The sequence below is a fragment of the Schistocerca cancellata genome, chromosome 12, assembly GCF_023864275.1.
Source record: "Schistocerca cancellata isolate TAMUIC-IGC-003103 chromosome 12, iqSchCanc2.1, whole genome shotgun sequence".
Taxonomy (NCBI): domain Eukaryota; kingdom Metazoa; phylum Arthropoda; class Insecta; order Orthoptera; family Acrididae; genus Schistocerca; species Schistocerca cancellata.
In genome coordinates, this window is record NC_064637.1 from 151,781,176 (window position 1) to 151,806,457 (window position 25,282).

The 25,282-nt window shown below is 46.4% G+C and overlaps 1 protein-coding gene across 1 annotated transcript in view; it reads left to right on the plus strand.

Moving 5' to 3' along the window:
- The window catches only part of LOC126109605 (mucin-5AC-like), a 297,865-nt gene that overhangs the window by 203,158 nt on the left and 69,425 nt on the right, over positions 1-25,282 (plus strand). The window contains exon 3 of the mRNA XM_049914648.1: positions 9,125-9,215. Coding sequence (XP_049770605.1) covers positions 9,125-9,215 — 91 coding nt within the window. The remainder of the gene's footprint in view (positions 1-9,124; positions 9,216-25,282) is intronic.

The window sequence follows — 25,282 nt, forward strand, 5'->3', positions numbered from 1 at the left end:
AGTACTTAAATAAAACCTTAATCTATCGATATATGATGAAAACCGAAAATCGATTTTTCGACCTGAACCACAGTGTGGTCCCCTTAAAGGCATTCTTGACGGAAATCAACTCGCCACGTCCACTCTCAAAGGTAACTAAATCTCACAACCGTTATTGCGTATTTAGAAAGCAAACCTGAGTTGTATCCTCATAGTGATGTTACAAACGCCACTCTTATGCGACTGGTACAAGAGTTAAATAAATGTAGAAACATGCCTACCAACTATCGTTTATTTCGCACAAGTGCATCTTGGTGTTCAACTTTTTTTCCGTCAGTGTATAAAGGGACGGGTTTTTCAACTACATAGTTATCCTCCTATCTTTTACTAGAAAATAAACAGTATTGATAGCAAAACTGAAATTGTCAATGTATAATTCGGGTTTCATTAGAAAATTATTAGTTCGTTACGTGAAACGGAGGAATTTTGTAATAAAAACAAAGAAAACTGTATAGGTGTACCGTGTAGAGCTTGAAAACGCCATTTCCTCAACAAAACGTAAAATAAAAAATTAATAATAAAAAACGCATATAGAAATATATCAAACATCGCTTCAATACTTCGTCAAACTTAAGTAAAATATGTTTCTGTCATTGATAAACAGTTTTCGCATCTATCAATAATACAGGAAACTCTTGTCATTGATCATGACGAAGAGCGGTCTGTTGGGTTCAAATTAACAACGATAATTACAAATAATTATGTTTGTGCGTGTAAAATGTAGTTGCACCAAAAGTAATTGCTTTGGTTACAAAAAATCGGAGAAGTTATGCGATCAACTACTTTTTATAACTTATAAAATGCAGTTCCTATTCTGTAAGGATGTAAGATCCTCAAACAACTAACACTCAATGGTGCGCAGATTCTAATTAAGTGCGAAAAAAGGATCAAAGAAAGGAAAAAACAAAGAGACGCTACTCCCAGTATCTTCCTCTGTTTTTCGTTCCTTACTAATGTTGACAGTACTAACGGTAATCATAGCATTTACTACGTCATTTATGTACTCCGTAGTTAATGAACCATAGTTTAACTAGAGCGCAACTCCAGTCTATGGCATTATCTGGGTTTGTTCAGTCGCCCAGTCAAAGTCTTTTTATTTGAGGCCACTTTACGACTTGCCCACCGATGATGATGAAATGATAATGATGCGAACACAGTACTCAGGCCCCGAGTAGAGTCTCCGACCCGCCTGGGAATCGAGCCTGGGACCAGCTGAACTATAGACAGCAGTACACGAGCTGCGAACGTTTGTGCGAAATCAGCGACAGCCAAGTGATTACTCGGCACAGAATTGGGTTTCACATTAGGAAACATCTCCCTCCCTTTCTGCACCATACTACGAAAGCCCACGACCGATTTTTTTTTTTTTTTTTTACTTTTATAGCAATACTGCCAACACCATATAGACCGAGGCGCCAAAGAAACTGTTATAGGCATGCATATTCAAATAGAGAAATATAACAGGCAGAATACGGCGTTGCGATCGGCAACGCCTATATCAAACAACAAGGGTCTGTTACAGTTGTTAGATCGGTTACTGCTGCTACAATAACATGTTACCAAGATTTAAGCGAGTTCCAGCGTGGTGTTATAATCGGCGCTCGAGCAATGGGACACAGCCTCTCCGAGGTCGCGCTGAAGTGGGGATTTTCCCGTGCAACCATTTCACGAGTGTATCGTGAATATCAGGAATCCGGTAAAATATCAAATCTCCAACATCGCCGCGGCGGGAAGAAGATCCTGCAAGAATGGGACCAATGACGACTGAAAAGAATCGTTCAACGTGACAGAAGTGAACCCTTCCGCAAATTACTGCAGATTTCAATGCCGGGCATCAACAAATATTAGCGTGCGAACCGTTCAACGAAACATCATCGATATGGGATTTCGGAGCTGAGGCCCACTCGTGTACCTTTGATGACTGCAAGACACAAAACTTTACGCTTCGTCTTATGCCGCCAACGTCCGCAGCTCGTGGTCGTGCGGTAACGTTCTCGCTTCCCGCGCCCGGGTTCCCAGGTTCGATTCCCGGCCGGGTCAGGGATTTTCTCTGTCTCGTGATGACTGGGTGTTGTGTGATGTCCTTAGATTAGTTAGGTTTAAGTAGTTCTAAGTTCTAGGGCACTGATGACCATAGATGTTAAGTCCCATAGTGCTCAGAGCCATTTGAACCATTTTTTGTCCCGTCAACACCGACATCAGACTGTTGATGACTGGAATAATTTTGCCTCGTAGGACGAGTCTCGTTTCAGATTGTATCGAGCGGATGGACGTGTACGGGTATGGACATAACCTCATGAACCCATGGACCCTGCATATCAGCAATGGACTGCTCAAGCTGGTGGAGGCCCTGTAACGTTGTGGGTCGATATAGTCGATTGCGCTAAATCAAAAAATATTAAGTTTAAAAATTTTTCGCTTCACTTGTGATCCGACGGCATTTTCAAAAATTTCAGGAGATTTTAGCGAACTGTATCATAGCAATATGTCTGATTTTCGGAATGTAGTTGAATAATAGAATTAAAATACTAGAAACACGATTTCAGACGTCTGTAGCGCAGCACAAACCTCGTGAATCACGAAAAATAAAAAAAATGAAACCAAAAACAAAATCATAAAAAATTAACAAACTGCCTATTGGCTTCTGTCTCGGGTTCTTCGGCCGACGTTCACCTAATGATTTTTCTGACGTTTCGCCAGCACGAGTGGCTGGCATTGTCAAAGCTTCACCCTCCATTGCCGGTGGTGAACTGGAGCCAAGCTCGCGGCCGCAGACTGTATGTACCTGGCGCGCCAACGTCCGAGCGCTTCTCCGCGGTCATTTCCGGTGCGTTTCTCCTCTTGCTACCTGCGACGGTCGTTCGCTGCAGTACGGTAAGCCAGGATCCGTTTACCTTAAGGCTTTCCTCTTTCTTGTTGAAACTGTTCGCGTGTTTTTGGATTTCTACAGCTTCTCTGAACAAGCGCGTGTGATAGTGCTTCTCTACAGACAGAATTTCCGTGTCGGCGAATTTTATTACGTGGTCGGTCTCATTCAGTGCGTGCTCTGCCACGGCCGATTTCTCCACCTGCCCCAACCTGCAATGTCGCTTATGCTCTTTGATCCTGGTGTTAATGGATCGTCCAGTCATCCCGACATAAACTTTTCCGCATGTGCAAGGTATACGGTATATTCCCGAAATTGCAAGTGGGTCTCTTTTCTCCTTCGCCGATCTAAGACACTCTTTGATCTTCCTTGTCGGTTTGAAAATCGTCTTTACGCCGTGTTTGCGCAATATACGGCCGATTCTGTCCGTCACTCTGGGAATGTATGGCAGAAAGGCCGTACCCGACATTTCTTTTTCTGGTTCCTTACTTCGCCGTGTGTTTGGCTCTGTTACTTAGTTTTCAACAACTTAAATGTTATTCTAGTTCTGTTTCACACTATCAAAAATAGATAAATCCGAGTTCAAAAGGATATCCAGTTTTCATTTTACATGTTTCGTGTAAAAATGTTTAATCTAACGAAATCTACATGATTAATTTTTCTTTCCTTGTGTAATCTGGGCATCAATTGTTCTGAGACGTTCAGTACAATTCCAGTGTCAGAAGTATTTCTGCCAAATCTGTGAAAGCCTCTTGCTAGCGTGTTTCAATTTTTCAGCAGTTTCAACCGCTTTTTTTTCCCCATGTGATAGAACACGGGATCGTAATGTAAATGCCGTGTGGCTAGGGCCTCCCGTCGGGTAGACCTTTCCCCTGGTGCAAGCCTTTCGAGTTGACGCCACTTCGACGACCTGCGTGTCGATGGGGATGAAATGGTGATGATAAGGGCAACACAACACCCAGTCCCTGAGCGGAGAAAATCTGCGACCCAGCCGGGGATAGAACCCGGGCCGTTAGGCATGACATCCGGTCGCGCTGACCACTCAGCTACCAGGTGCGGACACGGGATCGTAATAGCAGCCGGTCACAGCTCGAAAAGTAGGCACTGTAAAAATTTTCCACCGAAATCTTTAAGGATTTTTTTTTAAAAATTCCATATTTCCAAGCAGAAGTGTTGAATAGTGATAGGATACTCGACCTCGTTAACTAATTTGACAAACATACTAAACAATATTAGTATCTGCCTCCTCGTGTTCTATTCTTGTTAGATCTTCATTAATTGTTTGATTAATAGGACCATTTACTGTAGTGTCTTGAAATCCTACAAACTCGGTTCGCGAGAAAAACACTCAAACAAGTCGTATTAATGAGTTTTATTACAATGAGAAAATTACAATACTTTGGAAATTACACAGATATGTCGCAAGCAAAGGGCGACATACGAAATAATCAGTCTTTGCGACTGCTGATCTCCAACTGACGAAAGTGTTTCCTGAACTGCTATCAAAATGGTTAATCTTGAAGCTGCTATTGAACTGGCAGTCGCAAGTCGGTCGCGGCGCTTATGTCCTCTTCACATAGGGGCCGCTGCTGTCGCGTTGTCGTCCTGGAGGGAGGCGCGATCAGTGTGGGTTTGGCTGATATCAGCCTTCTCTTTCTTGTCGTTACCGACTGGTGTGCCGGCGCTTGACTTTATACGCCGTAAAATATTAACTATTCATAGCACACGTTGTGATTAATACAGATGATTTTGTACACGAGGATCTGCGTCATGTCCTGTTGCGACTAATTATTAATTAAAAATTCGATTAGAGCTGCTCTATGCCTGCATCTCGTGGTCGTGCGGTAGCGTTCTCGCTTCCCACGCCCGGGTTCCCGGGTTCGATTCCCGGAGGGGTTAGGGATTTTCTCTGCCTCGTGATGGCTGGGTGTTGTGTGCTGTCCTTAGGTTAGTTAGGTTTAAGTAGTTCTAAGTTCTAGGGGACTTATGACCACAGCAGTTGAGTCCCATAGTGCTCAGAGCCATTTGAACCATTTTTAGAGCTGCTCTATATTTTGCACATTTCAATTCTTGTCTCGAATCTGAATATCGAACTTGTTGCGTTCATGAGATGTGAATCTAGGGACAAGTGCATAACAAGTAAATACCAGTTCTCAACACAGGAGGGTAGCAAGCGTTGGAACGTTCCTTTTCTATTTGGAAGTACAGGTGACATCGGAAACCACTTACGTAATAAAATAACAGAATCTAAGCGCATTTTCAATATCAGACTTTATTTATTTACGTAGCAGAAATCTACACCCGAAGACCTGTGACGTTTTTGATCATTCCTGCCCTCACATCGCGGTTCAGGATCATCTGCTCTAACAATTTTGCACGGTTTGGGCTGAAAAACGATGAAACCGTTTTGGTGGGGGGCTCTTTTACTATCATCAATCTTTCAATTTGTTTTTGTATCTATTAATAGCTAACTTCGTCATCAATTGGTTTTGCTGTTCTTGCGGCCGGCCGGAGTGGCCGAGCAGTTCTAGGCGCTACAGTCTGGAGCCACGCGACCGCTGCGGTCGCAGGTTCGAATCCTGCCTCGGGCATGGATGTGTGTGATGTCCTTAGGTTAGTTACGTTTAAGTAGTTCTAAGTTTTAGGGGCCTGATGACCTCAGAAGTTAAGTCCCATAGTGCTCAGAGCCATTTTGCTGTTCTTGCAATGGCCATGTTTGTAGATCAAATTTGCAGGATTATGGTCCACCTATTAACGCTAACAACTGTTTTTTCGTGTAAAATCAAATGTGTTTGAGCACCGTTGTGCAATTGTCGGTGAGTTCAACTCTGAAAAATGTAAATATGTCTTAACTAATAATGTTTCCAACGAGAATTAGTCTCAAACCCAGTTTTTGTCAGCTGTTGTCATTACCTTAAGTTTTCTACATTATTTGGTTATGTAAGACCCTGTGCAGGTTATCGGATAATGTTAGCTTGAAATCTGGAACTAAATGATGTTACTGTGAGATGTGATCCGCGAATTAACGTAATTTCGTTGAGTGAAAATATTTCGCGTCTATATTTCCGATTACTTACATTTACCTTTCTAAAATCCTTTCTCATTTGCATTCTCTCAAATTATTGAGAAGCACACTCAAATGTTACACATGGTTCACCCATTCCTGCCGACATCGTCGAATAATGGCATCGCTCCTATTCAGATGTCGAGCGATTCACCTCTTACTCCAACCGGCTTCTTTGCGTCCAGGTGCACGTCGTCTCTGAAATGCTGACATCTGCGAATTTTATTCGCGCGCCAGTCTGGGAGGCATAATTACTGTCCAACAGAACACAGCACACGCAGTGAAATTCGTAAAGATTTTATGCCCTGGTGCCGAAATCTCCCCTGCTTACCGTCTCTGCCAGCTGCGCTGCGAAATTTTGCTGCACCGTCACACGTTCATTCATCAGTTTTGGATTTTCCGTCGGTACCTATACGAATATCAATTTGTGACCAATTTGCATAACTCTCCCGTAGAGCATCGTTTCTTTTGTCTTATAAAGTATTTTGAGGAACTTCGCTCGTAAATTACACTATTCCACTTCACTAAACATAGTGTTAATTTCGCTGCTGTGCGTCCAGCCCCTATTGGCATTCACTTGCTCTCACTTGGCATTCACTTGCTTGCCCTGATTTTCTGTACTTTCATATTTGGTGCCAAAATTGAATTTTGTTTACAGCAGAATAGTATTATTTACAAACGAAGTTCTTCAAAATACACTCAAAGACAAAAAACTTCGACACGCCACCCCACGCTGTCATGCAAAGTGGTCACAAATTTATATGCATACAGTTTTCGGCGAAAAATGCAAAATTGTAATCTTTGGTGGACGATGAATAAATGTTCTCCGCGTAGCTGGCAAGGATGGTAAATAGGGGACATGTCGATACTAGGGTATAAGGTCTTTGCGAATTCCATTCTGTGTGCTTGTGTGGACAGTCACTATGTCCCACAGACACGGGCGTGAACAATATTCACAGATGTGAGCATTTGGGAGAGAACGTGTAATTGGACTCAAAGAAGCCCCGGATTCATCATCATCGACCCGGCATGCAGGTAGGGCTTCAGTGACTATAAGCACTATCCATTGGCGGCTCACAGAAAGGGGAATGAGTTCACAGCGCCTCTTGCTCCGACTAACTTTGACCGGGGTACATCAGCAAGTACAAGGAGTGATATCGGATACATTCGACCTGGAATCTCATTGTTTGGAGTAGAATTTTCTTCAGTGATGAGTCCCGCTTCGAACTGAGCCCCGATGGCTACGTGCATACGGCGAGAGAAGAGCTGTGACAGTTGACGCCGCCTTGGCGCACGTGCTTCGCGCCTGCACGACGGCCAATCAGATCATGAGCTTTTGTTTGCGCCACCGTGGCAACGCCCCAGTGTTGCCGTAGTGCTGAACGACGTCAGAGCTCTTCTCTCGGTGTACGGAGTATAGTGAAGGAGTGTCTGGAGATGCATCAGATAGCAGTGGGATACCAACCTGACTGTCACCCACCATACGGCCCGAGAACGAGGTGTGGTGGTCTAAGGTGTCATTTTATTTCGTAGCAGGACCCCTCTGGTTATCACACCCTTACAGCACAGCGCTATGTCGACGATATTCTACTCCCCATTTTGTTCCCCTTCATGGCAGACCATTCTGGGCTTAGAATTCCACAAGATAATGCCCGCATGCACACGGCGAGAGTTTTATACGCTTGTCTTCATGTGTACCAAACACTACCTTGGCCAGCAAGGTCTCCGGATCTCTCCCCAACTGAGAACGTTATCGGCAGGGTCCTCCAACTAGGTCGAGATTTTGACGGTCTATAACGCAACAATTGGACAGAATTTGGCACGGTATCCGCAGGAGGACATCGAACAACTTTATCAATCAATGCCAACCTGAATACCTGCTTGCATAAGGATCAGACATGGACCAACACGTTACTGACTTGTTCAAGCCCTTTCTCTTGAATAAATCATCCAGTTTTCCTGAATTGTAATCATTAATTTTCAATATATGTTCATCACATCATCGACATGCGCTTGCAGAGCCAAAGCTCCAGTCGTGTGCCCTTGATGTCTGCACGACACAAAGCTTTCTGCCTCGCCTGGGCCTACCAACACCGACGTTGGACTGATGATGACGGGAAACATGTTTCCTGGTCGGACGAGCCTCGTTTCAAATTCTATCGAGCGCATGGACGTTTTCGGGTATGGAGACAACCTCATGTATCTGTGGACTCTGGTCGTCAGCAGGGGACTGTTCAAGCTGATGGAGGCTCTGTAATGGTGTGGGACCCCAGATACGTCTAGATACAACTCTGACAGGTCACACGTGTGTAAGCATCCTGGATCCATTCTTGTCCATTGTGCATTCCGACGGATTTGGTCAGTTCCAGGTCCAGAATTGCTACACAGTGTCTCCAGAACACTCTTCTGAGTTTAAACAGTTCCGCTGGCCACCAAACTCTCTAGACATGAACATTATTGAGCATATCTGGGATACCTTGCAACCTGCTTTTCAGAAGAGATGTCCCCCCCCCCCCACCCCGTACACTTACGTATTTGTCGACAGCCCTGCAGGATTCATGGTGTCAGTTCCCTCCAACAGTACTTCACACATTAGTCGAGTCCATGTCACGTCGTGTTGAGGCACTCCTGCGGACTCGTGGGAGCCCTACACGATATTAGGCCGGAGTACCCGTTTCTTTGACTCTTCATTGTAGAATGTACGTCTTAATGAGTAGATTATGGTAGCATTTTCCTTTTTTAAATTCGCTCAGCAACTACACTCAAAATCAATTTTTGTTACCACTGGGAGCACTGAGCGAGGTGGCGCATTCGGGAGGAGGGCGGTTCAAACCCGCATCCGGCGATCCTGATTTAGGTTTTCCTTGTTTTCCTTAAATCACTTGAGGCAAATGCCGGGATGCTTCCTTTGAAAGGGCACAGCCGCTTTCTTTCCCCATTCTTCCCTAATCCGACGGGACCGATGACCTCGCTGTTTGGTCCACTCCCCGAAATCAACCAAACAACCACTTCCCCGGGAGCCGTTATGTAGGCAATTTGCAACTGGTGCCACGTGAACATTTAGCTGTATGCTGATATAGACCACAGGGAGTTGAAAAAACTATGGAAATCGTGTGTACTACGAAACTCTAGTAATTTGCTACTTTCTGTTTCAGGTACGTTGCTGGTGAAGGCAAGAGGGCTATCGATGGGACTATACTCACTTACTGTGCGAGCGAGAGGGACTGTCGCAAAACAGCCGATCAGGTGAGTAGTAGCCTCAATGGTTGTGATGTTACGTGCTCCGAAGGACTAGTGTGTGAACTGTGATGCTCAGTTAATTTCTAAGCACTTGTTACTCTTCAGGATCTACTACCCCTCTTCGCACAATATAGACGTCTTATCTAAATAATTCTGCAATCCATTTTTATCTTGTGATAACATTATTAGAAGTTAAACGACAGTATAATCTGGTCATATGTAAAGTCACTAAGAGCGTCTGAGGGTTCCAATCAGTCGCTTGCTGGCCAGTCTAGTGTGGCAGTTGAAGATAGCGAAACGAAAGCCGAAGTTTTAAATTCACGTTCATGAAGTCGCTGACACAAGAGAATCGTACAAACATACCGTCATTTGATCATCGGACAGACCCCTGTATGGACGACGCAGTAATAAGCACCCCTGGCGTAGAGAAACAACTGAAAGATTTGAAAGCAAGTAAATCACCAGGTCCAGAGGGAGTCCCAATTCGATTTCACAAATAGTACTTGCCCCCCCTTGCCTAGCTTGTATTTATCGCGAACATCTCGCCCAGCACAGAGTTCCAAGCGACTGGAAGAAGACGCAGGTGACTCCAGTATACACTCCTGGAAATGGAAAAAAGAACACATTGACACCGGTGTGTCAGACCCACCATACTTGCTCCGGACACTGAGAGAGGGCTGTACAAGCAATGATCACACGCACGGCACAGCGGACACACCAGGAACCGCGGTGTTGGCCGTCGAATGGTGCTAGCTGAGCAGCATTTGTGCACCGCCGCCGTCAGTGTCAGCCAGTTTGCCGTGGCATACGGAGCTCCGTCGCAGTCTTTAACACTGGTAGCATGCCGCGACAGCGTTGACGTGAACCGTATGTGCAGTTGACGGACTTTGAGCGAGGGCGTATAGTGGGCATGCGGGAGGCCGGGTGGACGTACCGCCGAATTGCTCAACACGTGGGGCGTGAGGTCTCCACAGTACATCGATGTTGTCGCCAGTGGTCGGCGGAAGGTGCACGTGCCCGTCGACCTGGGACCGGACCGCAGCGACGCACGGATGCACGCCAAGACCGTAGGATCCTACGCAGTGCCGTAGGGGACCGCACCGCCACTTCCCAGCAAATTAGGGACACTGTTGCTCCTGGGGTATCGGCGAGGACCATTCGCAACCGTCTCCATGAAGCTGGGCTACGGTCCCGCACACCGTTAGGCCGTCTTCCGCTCACGCCCCAACATCGTGCAGCCCGCCTCCAGTGGTGTCGCGACAGGCGTGAATGGAGGGACGAATGGAGACGTGTCGTCTTCAGCGATGAGAGTCGCTTCTGCCTTGGTGCCAATGATGGTCGTATGCGTGTTTGGCGCCGTGCAGGTGAGCGCCACAATCAGGACTGCATACGACCGAGGCACACAGGGCCAACACCCGGCATCATGGTGTGGGGAGCGATCTCCTACACTGGCCGTACACCACTGGTGATCGTCGAGGGGACACTGAATAGTGCACGGTACATCCAAACCGTCATCGAACCCATCGTTCTACCATTCCTAGACCGGCAAGGGAACTTGCTGTTCCAACAGGACAATGCACGTCCGCATGTATCCCGTGCCACCCAACGTGCTCTAGAAGGTGTAAGTCAACTACCCTGGCCAGCAAGATCTCCGGATCTGTCCTCCATTGAGCATGTTTGGGACTGGATGAAGCGTCGTCTCACGCGGTCTGCACGTCCAGCACGAACGCTGGTCCAACTGAGGCGCGAGGTGGAAATGGCATGGCAAGCCGTTCCACAGGACTACATCCAGCATCTCTACGATCGTCTCCATGGGAGAATAGCAGCCTGCATTGCTGTGAAAGGTGGATATACACTGTACTAGTGCCGACATTGTGCATGCTCTGTTGCCTGTGTCTATGTGCCTGTGGTTCTGTCAGTGTGATCATGTGATGTATCTGACCCCAGGAATGTGTCAATAAAGTTTCTCCTTCCTGGGACAATGAATTCACGGTGTTCTTATTTCAATTTCCAGGAGTGTATAAGAATGGTTAAACAACGGACCCGCAAAATTACAGACCAATATACCTAACTTCGGTATGCTGTAGAATCCTTGAACGTATTCTTAGTTCGATAACAAACTTTCTTGGGACTGAGCAGCTTATGTGCACGAATTAGCACGGCTTTAGAAAGCATCGCTCGAGCGAGTCTTGGCTTGCCCTTTTCTCACATGATATACTGCGAACTATGGACGAAGGGCAACAGGCAGATTCCGTATTTGTAGATTTCCGGAAAGCATTTGACACGGTGCCCCACTGCAGGCTGTCAAAGAAAAGAAAGAGCGAGGATATGGGTGATGTCCACAGATGTATGAGGGGCTCAAAGACTTCGTATGTAGAGCCCAGTGCGATGTCCTCATCGGCGAGTGTTCATCACAGACAAGGGTATCGTCCGGAGTGCCGCAGGGAAGTGCGATAGGAGGGCTGTTGTTCTCTATAAATGAGTTGGCGGACAGGGTCGGTAACAATCTGCGGTTGTTTCCTGATGATGTCGTAGTATACGGTAATGTGTGGAAGTTGAGTGACCCTACGAAGATACAAGAGGACTCAGATAAAATTTGTAGTTGGTGCGATTAATGGCAGTTGGCTGTAAATGTGGGACAATGTAAGTTAATGCGGATGAGTAGGAAAAACGAACCTGTAATCTTAGATTACAGTATTACTAGCGTCCTGCTGGACACAGTCAAGTCGTTTAAATATCTGGGCGTAACGTTGTAAAGCGATACGAGGGGTAATGAACATGTGGGAACTGTGGTAGGGAAGGATTCTAATCCTGGATGTGAGTAAAAAGGAGTGGTGGTGGTATAAATTCCTAATCACCAGACGTTGAGCCGATGTACTGGATTAATTTCTAAACCTCTCCACGGAGTCTCATGAAGTTAGGGAATGTGACACTTGGAAAGTTTGCCTCTTCTGCATTTTGAATCGCAGAAACATGTTCTGAGCCGAACAGTCGACCTCACAAAGCACGACTGTCTTTCACACACCCAACAGAAGTTCATGAGTAAGCACTTTGGCAGGGCAGCTATTGTGGCCAATGAGAAGGAGACACCGTGTGTGGTTCTCTAATACTTGACTTTGCTCACCGTAACGGTAATGGGCATAAATAGACACTTAATTGAGTTCTGTGACGAACTAAGTTGTGATAAGTGATGTGTTGGCAAATGTGCCAACACCTTGTAGATAGAGGAGGCTGAAATGCACGCTATCTAACGCAGACGGGCGTGAATTCTGGAACAGGATAAGTAATTGAATGCTAATAAGAAAAGTACGTATCTAAGTTAATACTCAACTTTAATGCATCCTTGTGGTACATCGCTCTTGACTATACGAATGAGACTATCTCCAGATACGGTTAATTACAATCACTGTAAGGCTAATGGCGCCTTGCTAGGTCGTAGCCATGGACTTAGCTGAAGGCTATTCTAACTGTCTCTCGGCAAATGAGAGAAAGGCTTCGTCAGTGTAGTCGCTAGCAAAGTCGTCGTAGAACCGGGGCGAGTGCTAGTCCGTCTTTCTAGACCTGCCATGTGGTGGCGCTAGGTCTGCAATGACTGACAGTGGCGACACGCGGGTCCGACATGTACTAATGGACCGCGGCCGATTTAAAGCTACCACCTAGCAGATGGCCTAAAATTGTTAACGTGTAAGTAATCCAGCTTTTAAGAAAGGTTGGGGATAAAGTACTTTGAGCCAACGCGGGGTCTAATACACTTTCTCACTGGTCATGGGCCCTACCCGACATACTTGTGTCGGTTTGGGAAAAAGGCTACACCCGAGTGTGACTGTGGTGCTTCGGAGGGCACTCCCGACCATGTGGTTTATGAGTGCCCCCTTTTCGATGATGTAGCAATGACACTGAGACAACAACTTCCACACAATAACACATGCGACCTATTAAGACACAAAGGAACTTTCGACACTTTAAACAAATTGGCAGACGAGGTTTCACGGAAAGTATTAACGGCATATCTGAGTGACTTACATGCTTAGGACATTTACCAAATGTGTCCCACTAGGGGATACATGAGGGTAGTTCACGATTAGTGACATTTTACCGAACGCGACTAATTACCCTCATCCTATACCGCCTGTACGTGGACTGGTCGACTTCATGAGTTGCAATCCGCCACGTGCAGGACTAGGGGGATGGGGGTTCTCCAATGAAGACCAAAGCACCGGAATTGACGTAGGTTAGCAGAGTAGTTGTAGCTTTAGATATAGATATTAAGTTAGGAACCTGCAGCGACAAACAGTCCTGGCCAGCCCAGTGTCAGGGGCACGCTCATCGGGATTAGCTCGATGAGCAAGGCCACAGTAGTAGGTTTATATTTATGCTGACACACCTGTAACGCTGCAGGCAGTTAGAAATTAACTAGTAGGAAATATTAAGTAAGTAGATTTTAGCTGTAGTCTGCCCATTATCTTTATTCTGTCTGTAGCTTCAATAACTAACATAGTGTAATATAATACAATAACAATGAGAAATAGCTGCTGAATATGTATTATATATAGATTAGCTACGACCCACTAATCACTAAGGTAGTGGGTTCTTTTGTATAAATATTAATGATGAATAAAGATTTAAAAAAAAAAAAAAAAAAAAAAAAAAGTAATCCAGCTTCTAACCAAACTACATGCACTGGGCTTGCCTGGCGCAGTCCGTTTCCATAACTTTTCTATCTAGAAATGTCAAATTCAAGGGCAAAAAGCAAAGAAGTCGCGTGCGAGAGGCGTTAAATTAGTAATACTACACTTTTTTTTCTCGGACGATTTCGGTTGAAAAAATGCGTAATTTGATGTGGGACATCGTGTAATATTCCCGCTTCAGCCCCTATAGTTTCGTGAAGTTCCCATAGGTCGAGACTCTATAGATATCCTTCAAAAAGGCGTCTGTAAAGCAGGCGGGTTCCAAACAGAAGCTGCTATTAAGTTTCTTTTGGCGGAAAACCAGACATGTTCACAGGCGTTTGCAGAATGTCAGAGGGGACCAGGCAGAGAACAAAAGCTCGGTGAGTAACTGGGCGAGGCGTGTGCCATCATCCCAAGATCGCACAAGCGTGTTCGATCTCCCGCTTGCCAGCCACCCGTTCACTGCTGTGGCTCCTGCCAATGTGGTGCGGACGTTCTCATTCGAAGCTATCGACGGATCACAGTCAAACATCTGACAGCACAACTGGACGTCTCTGTTGGTAGTACAAATGGTTCAGATGGCTCTGAGCACTATGGGACTGAACATCTGCGGTCATCAGTCCCCTAGAACTTAGAACTACTTAAACCTAACTAACCTAAGGACATCACACACATCCATGCCCGAGGCAGGATTCGAACCTGCGACCGTACCGGATGTGCGGTTCCAGACTGTAGCGCTTACAACCGCTCGGCCATTGCGGACGGCTCTGTTGGTAGTACTGACACACTTGTCCATCAGATGGGGTTCTCAAAGCTGTGTGTCCGCAGTGTTTCTCGCCGCCTAACAGAAGTCATAAAGACCAACGAAGGATCATCTGTGCGGAGTAGCTTGCGCGGTACGAGGCTGATCGTGACAGTTGTTGTCGAACATCGTTCCAGGGATGAAAGATGGGTTCATCACTTCGATTCGGAACTTAACGACAGTGGGACTAGTGGGAGTAGGCATTAGGAGTGATTTAAAATGTAATGACCATCATCATCATCATTTAAGACTGATTATGCCTTTCAGCGTTCAGTCTGGAGCATAGCCCCCCTTATACAGTTCCTCCATGATCCCCTATTCAGTGCTAACATTGGTGCCTCTTCTGACGTTAAGCCTATTACTTCAAAATCATTCTTAACCGAATGCAGGTACCTTCTCCTCGGTCTGCCCCGACTCCTCCTACCCTCTACTGCTGAACCCATGAGTCTCTTGGGTAACCTTGCTTCTCCCATGCGTGTAACATGACCCCACCATCTAAGCCTGTTCGCCCTGACTGCTACAGCTATAGAGTTCATTCCCAGTTTTTCTTTGATTTCCTCATTGTGGGCACCCTCCTGCCATTGTTCCCATATACTAGCACCTGCAATCATCCTAACTACTTTCATATCCGTAACCTCAACCTTATTGATAAGGTAACCTGAATCTACCCAGCTTTCGCTCCCATACAACAAAGTTGGTCGAAAGATTGAACGGTGCACAAATAACTTAGTGTTGGTACTGAATTCCTTCTTGCAGAAGAGAGTAGATCGTAGCTTAGCGCTTACTGCATTAGCTTTGCTACACCTCGCTTCCAGTTCTTTCACTATGTTGCCATCCTGTGAGAATATGCATCCTAAGTAGTTGGAACCGTCCACCTGTTCTAACTTTGCTCCTCCTATTTGGCACCCGATCTGTTTATATCTCTTTCCCACTGATATTACTTTCGTTTTGGAAATGCTAATCTTCATACCACAGTCCTTACATTTCTGATCTAGCTCTGAAATATTACTTTGCAAACTTTCAATCGAATCTGCCATCACAACTAAGTTATCCGCATATGCGAGACTGCTTATTTTGTGTTCACATATCTTAATCTCACCCAGTCAGTCTATTGTTTTCAACATATGATCCATAAATAATATGAACAACAGTGGAGACAGGTTGCAGCCTTGTCTCACCCCTGAACCTACTCTGAACCATGAACTCAAATTACCGTCAACTCTAACTGCTGCCTGACTATGTATGTAAAGACCTTTAACTGCTTTCAGAAGTTTGCCTCCTATTCCATAATCTCGTAGAACAGACAATAACTTCCTCCTAGGAACCCGGTCATACGCCTTTTCTAGATCTATAAAGCGTAGATACAATTCCCTGTTCCACTCGTAACACTTCTCCATTATTTGCCGTAAGCTAAAGATCTGGTCCTGACAACCTCTAAGAGGTTGAATGACCATATAAAATTAATCGTTGGTAAAGCAGATGCCAGACTGTGATTCATTGGAAGAATCCTAAGGAAATGCAGTCCTAAAACAAAAGAAGTAGGTTACAGTACACTTGTTCGCCCACTGCTTGAATACTGCTCACCAGTGTGGGATCCGTACCAGACAGGGTTGACAGAAGAGATAGAGAAGATCCAACGGAGAGCAGCGCGCTTCGTTACAGGATCATTTGGTAATTGCGAAAGCGTTACGGAAATGATAGATAAACTCCAGTGGAAAACTGCAAGAGAGACGCTCAGTAGCTCGGTACGGGCTTTTGTTGAAGTTTCGAGAACATACCTTCACCGAGGAGTCAAGCAGTATACTGCTCCCTCCTACGTATATCTCGCGAAGAGACTATGAGGATAAAATCAGAGAGGTTAGAGCCCACACAGATGCATACCGACAGTCTTTCTTTCCACGAACAATACGATACTGGAATAGAAGGGAAAACCGATAGAGGTACTCAAGGTACCCTCCGCCACACACCGTCAGGTGGCTAGCGTTGTATGGATGTAGATGTAGATATAGATGAAAGCTGTGTGTCCGCAGTGTTTCTCGCCGCCGAACAGAAGTCATAAAGAGCAACGAAGGACCATCTGTGCGGAGTAGCTTGCGCGGTACGAGGCTGATCGTGAAAATTTTTGTCGAACATCGTCCCAGGGATGAAAGATGGGTTCATCACTTCCATTCGGAACTAAACGATAGTGCATAGAGTGGCACCACGCCAGCTCTCCTCCCAAGAAAAAGTTTAAAGGTGCACTCTCAGCCCGTAAAGTCACGGCGACAGGCTTCTGGGACCGTGAAGGGTTTCTGTATGATGTCTTCCCTCACGGTTCAATGATTGTGCTATCTTCAGTAATTGCAGAAACGCCTTCAGCGTGTTCATCGCCACAGAAATGCAAACGAACGTCTTGATCTTCGTGACAACGCAAAGTCTCGCACAAGTCCCCGCATCCCAGAGGAGCTTACAAAACTTGCTCATCCACCCTATAGCCGACCAGTGTGGCCGAGCGGTTCTAGGCGCTACACTCTGGATCCGTGCGACCGCTACGGTCGGAGATTAGAATCCTGCCTCGGGCATGGGTGTGTGTGATGTCCTTAGGATAGTTAGGTTTAAGTAGTCCTAAGTTCTAGGGGACTGATGACCTCATAAGTTAAGTCCCATAGGGTCATTTGAACCATCACCTTATAGCCTTGATCACGTACCTTCGATTCTCATCTGTTTGGCCCAATGAAGGATGCTCTCCGCGGGAAGCAGTATGTGGGTGACGGGGAGGTTATTGATGCTGCAAGACGTTGGCTCTGACCTCGACCAATAGGGTGTCACCTTGCGAGCATACAGGCCCCCCAGGCTAGGTTGAGTAAGCCCGTCACAGTGAACGGACATCAGTTACAAAATAGGATTTAATAGCCAGAAGAGTGGGGAATAATGTGGTGTACTGTATACCATTGCCCGCAACTCGTGGTCGTGCGGTAGCGTTCTCGCTTCCCACGGCCGGGTTCCCGGGTTCGATTCCCGGCGGGGTCAGGGATTTTCTCTGCCTCGTGATGGCTGGGTTGTTGTCTGCTGTCCTTAGGTTAGTTAGGTTTAAGTAGTTCTAAGTTCTAGGGGACTGATGACCACAGATGTTAAGTCCCATAGTGCTCAGAGCCATTTGAACCATTTTTTACTGTATACCATTGCTTGCTGGAAAACCCTCGTGTGAAGCGAAGAACTACGAGCTCCCTCAGCAAAACACCGACTCCAACTGCTGACGTACACTCTGTTCTGTTAAAAAATGCAAAGAAAAGCGATGAAGCACACTGCTCACCGTAATTTCGAAATGTCTGTTGATTTGTGTTTTCGGAGTCTTAGGTACGTCGATAACACCTTCCTGATATTGTCTCACGGTGAAAATACACTGCAGCAGTTCGTGGATCACATGAACCATGTCCAATCCAACATTAAATTTACCTTCGAGATGTAGAAGGATGGCAGGCTACTGTTCTTAGATGTTTTAGTTGAGCGGGAGGCAGGCGACCGGCCGTGGTCATTCAGTGTACAGGAAGCGGAAGCACACTGATCTATATTTGAACGTCGCTAGTTTTCACGACCCTGTACACAAGAAGGCGGTCCTGAACATACACGAAGCCAAAGTTATTTCTGACGGGGACCGCCTACAGCCTGAATTACAAAAAATGGCTCTATGCACTATGGGACTTTACATCTGAGGTCATCAGTCCCCTAGACTTAGAACTGCTTAAACCTAACTAACCTAAGGACATCACACACATCCATGCCCGAGGCAGGATTCGAACCTGCGACCGCAGCAGCAGCGCGGTTTCGGACTGAAGCGCCTAGAACCGCTCGGCCACAACGGCCAGCCGCCTGAATTACAGCATTTGGCTACAGCAAAAGAAGGACGCCTTGTGAATCGGCTGAAGAAGCCAGGCCGGCTGCTTTCCTGCCATACTGTGCGGCAACGAGCGGCAATTTAGGATGTACACTGCAGAGACATGAATTCAGACCAGTGTTCCGGTCCGCCCCCCAAGATACGTGATGCGTTGCGCCCTGTTCATGACGACATAGCTCTTCGTATGCCCAATGGCGGCAGCATATACACTCCTGGAAATTGAAATAAGAACACCGTGAATTCATTGTCCCAGGAAGGGGAAACTTTATTGACACATTCCGGGGGTCAGATACATCACATGATCACACTGACAGAACCACAGGCACATAGACACAGTCAACAGAGCATGCACAATGTCGGCACTAGTACAGTGTATATCCACCTTTCGCAGTAATGCAGGCTGCTATTCTCCCATGGAGACGATCGTAGAGATGCTGGATGTAGTCCTGTGGAACGGCTTGCCATGCCATTTCCACCTGGCGCCTCAGTTGGACCAGCGTTCGTGCTGGACGTGCAGACCGCGTGAGACGACGCTTCATCCAGTCCCAAACATGCTCAATGGGGGACAGATCCGGAGATCTTGCTGGCCAGGGTAGTTGACTTACACCTTCTAGAGCACGTTGGGTGGCACGGGATACATGCGGACGTGCATTGTCCTGTTGGAACAGCAAGTTCCCTTGCCGGTCTAGGAATGGTAGAACGATGGGTTCGATGACGGTTTGGATGTACCGTGCACTATTCAGTGTCCCCTCGACGATCACCAGTGGTGTACGGCCAGTGTAGGAGATCGCTCCCCACACCATGATGCCTCGGTTGTATGCAGTCCTGATTGTGGCGCTCACCTGCACGGCGCCAGACACGCATACGACCATCATTGGCACCAAGGCAGAAGCGAGTCTCATCGCTGAAGACGACACGTCTCCATTCGTCCCTCCATTCACGCCTGTCGCGACACCACTGGAGGCGGGCTGCACGATGTTGGGGCGTGAGCGGAAGACGGACTAACGGTGTGCGGGACCGTAGCCCAGCTTCATGGAGACGGTTGCGAATGGTCCTCGCCGATGCCCCAGGAGCAACAGTGTCCCTAATTTGCTGGGAAGTGGCGGTGCGGTCCCCTACGGCACTGCGTAGGATCCTACGGTCTTGGCGTGCATCCGTGCGTCGCTGCGGTCCGGTCCCAGGTCGACGGGCACGTGCACCTTCCGCCGACCACTGGCGACAACATCGATGTACTGTGGAGACCTCACGCCCCACGTGTTGAGCAATTCGGCGGTACGTCCACCCGGCCTCCCGCATGCCCACTATACGCCCTCGCTCAAAGTCCGTCAACTGCACATACGGTTCACGTCCATGCTGTCGCGGCATGCTACCAGTGTTAAAGACTGCGATGGAGCTCCGTATGCCACGGCAAACTGGCTGACACTGACGGCGGCGGTGCACAAATGCTGCGCAGCTACCGCCATTCGACGGCCAACACCGCGGTTCCTGGTGTGTCCGCTGTGCCGTGCGTGTGATCATTGCTTTTACAGCCCTCTCGCAGTGTCCGGAGCAAGTATGGTGGGTCTGACACACCGGTGTCAATGTGTTCTTTTTTCCATTTCCAGGAGTGTATTTCTGACGGGGACCGCCTACAGCCTGAATTACAAAAAATGGCTCTATGCACTATGGGACTTAACATCTGAGGTCATCAGTCCCCTAGACTTAGAACTGCTTAAACCTAACTAACCTAAGGACATCACACACATCCATGCCCGAGGCAGGATTCGAACCTGCGACCGCAGCAGCAGAGCGGTTTCGGACTGAAGCGCCTAGAACCGCTCGGCCACAATGGCCGGCCCCCTGAATTACAGCATTTGGCTACAGCAAAAGAAGGACGCCTTGTGAATCGGCTGAAGAAGCCAGGCCGGCGGCTTTCCTGCCATACTGTGGGGCAACGAGCGGCAATTTGGGATGTACACTGCAGGTACATGAATTCAGACCAGTGTTCCGGTCACGCCCCCCAAGATACGTGATGCGTTGCGCCCTGTTAATGACGACATAGCTCTTCGCGTACCCTCTGGCGGCAGCATATATATGGACCAGACAACTCGCACAGATGAAGAGCGTTGTACCGTGCACAAGAGACATATTAACCAAAGAGAGCTCGGCAAGTCGGCCATAGTTGAGCATTGCCTCGAAAACGGACACGAAATACAGTTTGAGAGCACCAGAGTATTGGCGCATGCGTCGACATACTGAGACTCCTTTGTAAAAGAGGCGGCTGAGATTAGGATGAGCAGCAACAATTTCGACAGAGACCAGGGCTACACATTGAGACGGAGGTGGGGGCGGGCTTTAGATGTCGAATGGAGGCAACGCTTGTAACGAGGTGGGAGCGGCTGTTTCAAACGTGGCGCTGGCCGCTCACACTCTGTCCCCGGCAGGCTAATGGTTCAAATGGCTCTGAGCACTATGGGACTCAACATCTTAGGTCATAAGTCCCCTAGAACTTAGAACTACTTAAACCTAACTAACCTAAGGACATCACACACACCCATGCCCGAGGCAGGATTCGAACCTGCGACCGTAGCAGTCCCGCGGTTCCGGACTGCAGCGCCAGAACCGCTAGACCACCGCGGCCGGCTCCCCGGCAGGCCGGAGCTGCTATAACTGCAGATTCCACATTGAGTCGTAAAGATAATAGAAGTTTAAAGTAATCACCAATGAACGTTTGAATTTTTGAACAGGAAAATATGTAAGTGTATTTCAAGAACAATTACGACAACCAATGTGCACACAATACGTACGTATGAAACATGCAGGGCAATGCATCACTACAAGTGAAATTTTTAAACAAAAGGATTTTTATATACACCAGAAAGTACTCAAAGAAGCGCACTAAACGAGAATGTGGTAAATTCAAATTCCGTAAAATTACGGAGGACACGGGTAAACACAATTCTGTACCGGAACTTAAAATTAATTCTGTCTCACCAAGCAACCAACATAACGACTCAAGTGCTCGCTAAAGTTATACTGTACACTCAAGTGACAAAAAACATAGGATAATGATATGCAAGTATACAGATGTAGGTTCAAATGGCTCTGAGCACTATGGGTCTTAACTTCTGAGGTCATCAGTGCCCTAGAGCTTAGAACTACTTAAACCTAACTAACCTAAGCACATCACACACATCCATGTCCGAGGCAGGATTCGAACTTGCGACCGTAGCAGCAGCGCGGTTCCCGTCCTTAGCTCGTGGTCGTGCGGTAGCGTTCTCGCTTCTCACGCCCGGGTTCCCGGGTTCGATTCCCGGCGGGGTCTGGGATTTTCTCTGTCTCGTGATGACTGGGTGTTGTGTGATGTCCTTAGGTTAGTTAGGTTTAAGTAGTTCTTAGTTCTAGGGGACTGATGACCATAGATGTTAAGTCCCATAGTGCTCAGAGGCATCTGAACCATTTTTGGCGCGGTTCCGGACTGAAGCGCCTAGAACCGCTCGGCCATCCCCGCCGGCACAGATGTAAGTGTAAAAGGGCAGTGCAATGTTGGAGGTATCAGATGTACTCAGGGGAGTCCTATGAAAAGATTTCCGAGGTTATTATGGCCGCACGACGGGAATTAACAGACGCTGAACACGTGACGGTAGTTGGAGATAGACACAAGGGACATTCTGTTTCGGAAATCGTTAGGGAATTCAATACTCCGAGATCCACAGTGTCAAGAGCGTGCCGACAATACCGAATTTCAGGCATTACCTCTCGCAACTGACAACCCAGTGGCTGACGGTCTTCACTTAACGACTGAGTGCAGCGGCGTTTGCGAAGAGTTGTCAGTGCTAACAAGACATACAACACTGCGTGAAATAACCACAGAAGTCATTGTGGGACGACGTACGAAGAATGTATCCGTTAGGACAGATCGGTGGAATTTGGCGTTACTGGTCTATGGCAGCAGACGGCCTTCGCGAGTGCCTTTGCTGATTGCACGACATCGCCCACAGCGCCTCTTCAGGGCTCGTGACCCTATCGCTTTGACCATAGATGACTGAGAAACCGCGGTCTGGGCAGATGAGTCCCGATTTCAGTTGGTAAGAGTTGATGGTAGGGCTCGAGTGTGGCGAAGACCGCACGAAGCCATGGACCCAGGTTGTCCACTAAGCATTGTGCAAACTGGTGGTGGTTCCATAATGTTGCGAGCTGTGTTTACATGTAATTAACTCGGTCCTCTCCTCCAGCTGAATACGTCGTTAACTCAGAATGGTTATGTTCAGCTACTTGGAGGCCATTTGCAGCCATTCGTGGACTCATGATCCCAAACAGAGGTGGAATTTTTATGAAGGACCATGAACCACGTCGTCAGACCACAACTGTTCGCTATTGGTTCAAACATGGTTCAAATGGCTCTGAGCACTATGGGACTTAATTTGAGGTTATCAGTCCCCTAGAACTCAGAACTAATTAAACCTAACTAATCTAAGGACATCACAACATCCATGCCCGAGGCAGGATTCGAACCTGCGACCGTAGCGGTCGCGCTGTTCCAGACTGTAGCGCCTAGAACCGCTCGGCCACTCCGGCCGGCTCGCTATTGGTTTGAAAAACATTCTGGACAACTCGGTCGAATGATTTGACCACTTACCGAACATTTGTGAGACATAATCGAGATGTCAGTTCGTGCCCAAAATCCTGAACTGAGAACACTTTTGCCATTGTTGAGTCCTTCTCATATCGAGTTGCTGCACTACGTCGGAGAAAAGGAAGTCCGACACGATATTACGCGATATCCGATGACTTTCGTCACCTCTGTGTAAATACCACAACGTCAAGTATCGCATTTAGAATCAGTAAATAGCCACACATTTATTGCACGAGATCTGAGTATGAAAAAGAAACTCTGGCCTCAATTCTACTCAGATCTTACTCAACCATTACAGCACCCCACCCTCCATCCAATCTCAATCGTTGGCATCCAACTAGACCCTTCTCTGTGCATTCAATCGACGAGGGTGTGTTGAAAAATAATGCCTCCGAATTTTTTATGTGAAAGCACTTAAAGCTTTTTAAATGAAACAAAATTGTTAATTTTCTACATGTCTATTCTCCATGTGTACGTATTTGCAGCTCTCTTAACACTACAGTTCAATTCTTTTACCTTGGCGGCTCGCGCATGCCCGCCCAGACGCGGGAGATTGCTGCGTTGCCAGTGGCAAACGACGCACGCGCCGAGAGAAGCAGCGCCATAGTACAGTATAGTTCGCAAACTTAACGTTTAGGGGGGAACGCGCAGTTTATGAAGTAAAGCCACCACGGCCGTATTAACCCTTTCGCTGCTACAGAGACGTGCTCCCCGCATTCCGCGTTGTATGCGATTTTGTTATCACTGCACTGCTCGCCTGTGCTGACACATGGTATTCCGACTGCTGTGACACACTAGTCATTCGATTTTACAAAAACTATTTGGCCCAAAAATTTGATTTTTACACATCTTCTTCACTGATACCTCCCCCCATAAATGACTTAATTTTGTTTCGATGTTCAACGCAGTTAATGTGCAGCATTAAATGTAGTAAACCATTGCACGAAATTTTGAAGAGTTTGCAGAGGTAAAAGTCCATAGCGTATACTTTCCGTATGGTCGATTTTAATTGCCACAATGTTGAGAATGAAATGTGGACAAGATACCTAAATTTCATATAAAATTTACTGTATAATAATATATCATTTAATTTTTAACCAGATAGGTGTCGTATGTAATATTGAGAAATATTCCGTCTTTCGCGACTGTAATAAAAGTTTTATTTATACCAGAGTCATTTCGCTTCTTTCTACAAAGTTCTGATCAAAACAAAGTTGGCGAAGTACACAAAACTGAATTGTGAACGTACTAAAACACAGAAACGAAAATATATTGTCAGTGAGGCGCAGTGCGAAAACAATTTGTGTTTGTCACAATGGACAGCAAATACTTGCCAAAACATAGATCAGTTGACGAAAACATTGGATATGATGATGTTGCCAAAGCAGCGAAGCAAAGAATTGCGTCAGACAATCAAGTAGCTCGGCAAAGTACGAGCCGAAATTTTGCTCTAAATAATACTTTTAATACTGTCGCAAAAGAATATATCTCAATATGAACAGTAAAACAGCGACTGCGGAAGAGAAGATATACAAACAAAACAGACAACATGAATATTGTATGTGTGCCTTTTCATTGTTTTTAATTGCTGTGAAAAGAAATATTGGAGGACAAAATTAGAAAAACCGAAAACTTATTATGATTATAAGGAACAGACAAAGCGCTAGAAATTTCAAAAAATTACATTCAAACGAATAATATTCATGAAGTAATGCACTTTGATATTGTTTTTAAATAAAGAAAATTTTAAGCACCGAACAAGGTTTGGACTTAGAACCTTTCGCTTAGCAGCCAAACGCCTTAACCACTACGTTAATGCAGATCCTTATTTCGTAGGATTTCTGGAGGACTCTAAAATATCACTCAAAATACCGACAGAACCTGTTGGTGTCACTATGAATTACGTTTCGTCGAAGTACAATAGGAAATAAACAATTACCGCTGTTCTTTATTGAGAAAAAGCGGTTCGTGAGAATGATACAAACAGCTTTTCTTGCTATCGCCTGAATTAGGAGGCTTATTGCTTGTTTGGTTTAATTAATTAATAGAATATGAAGCAATTGATATAAATAATGCTTTTTTCAAACTTTCTATAAAAGAAAGTCTGCTATC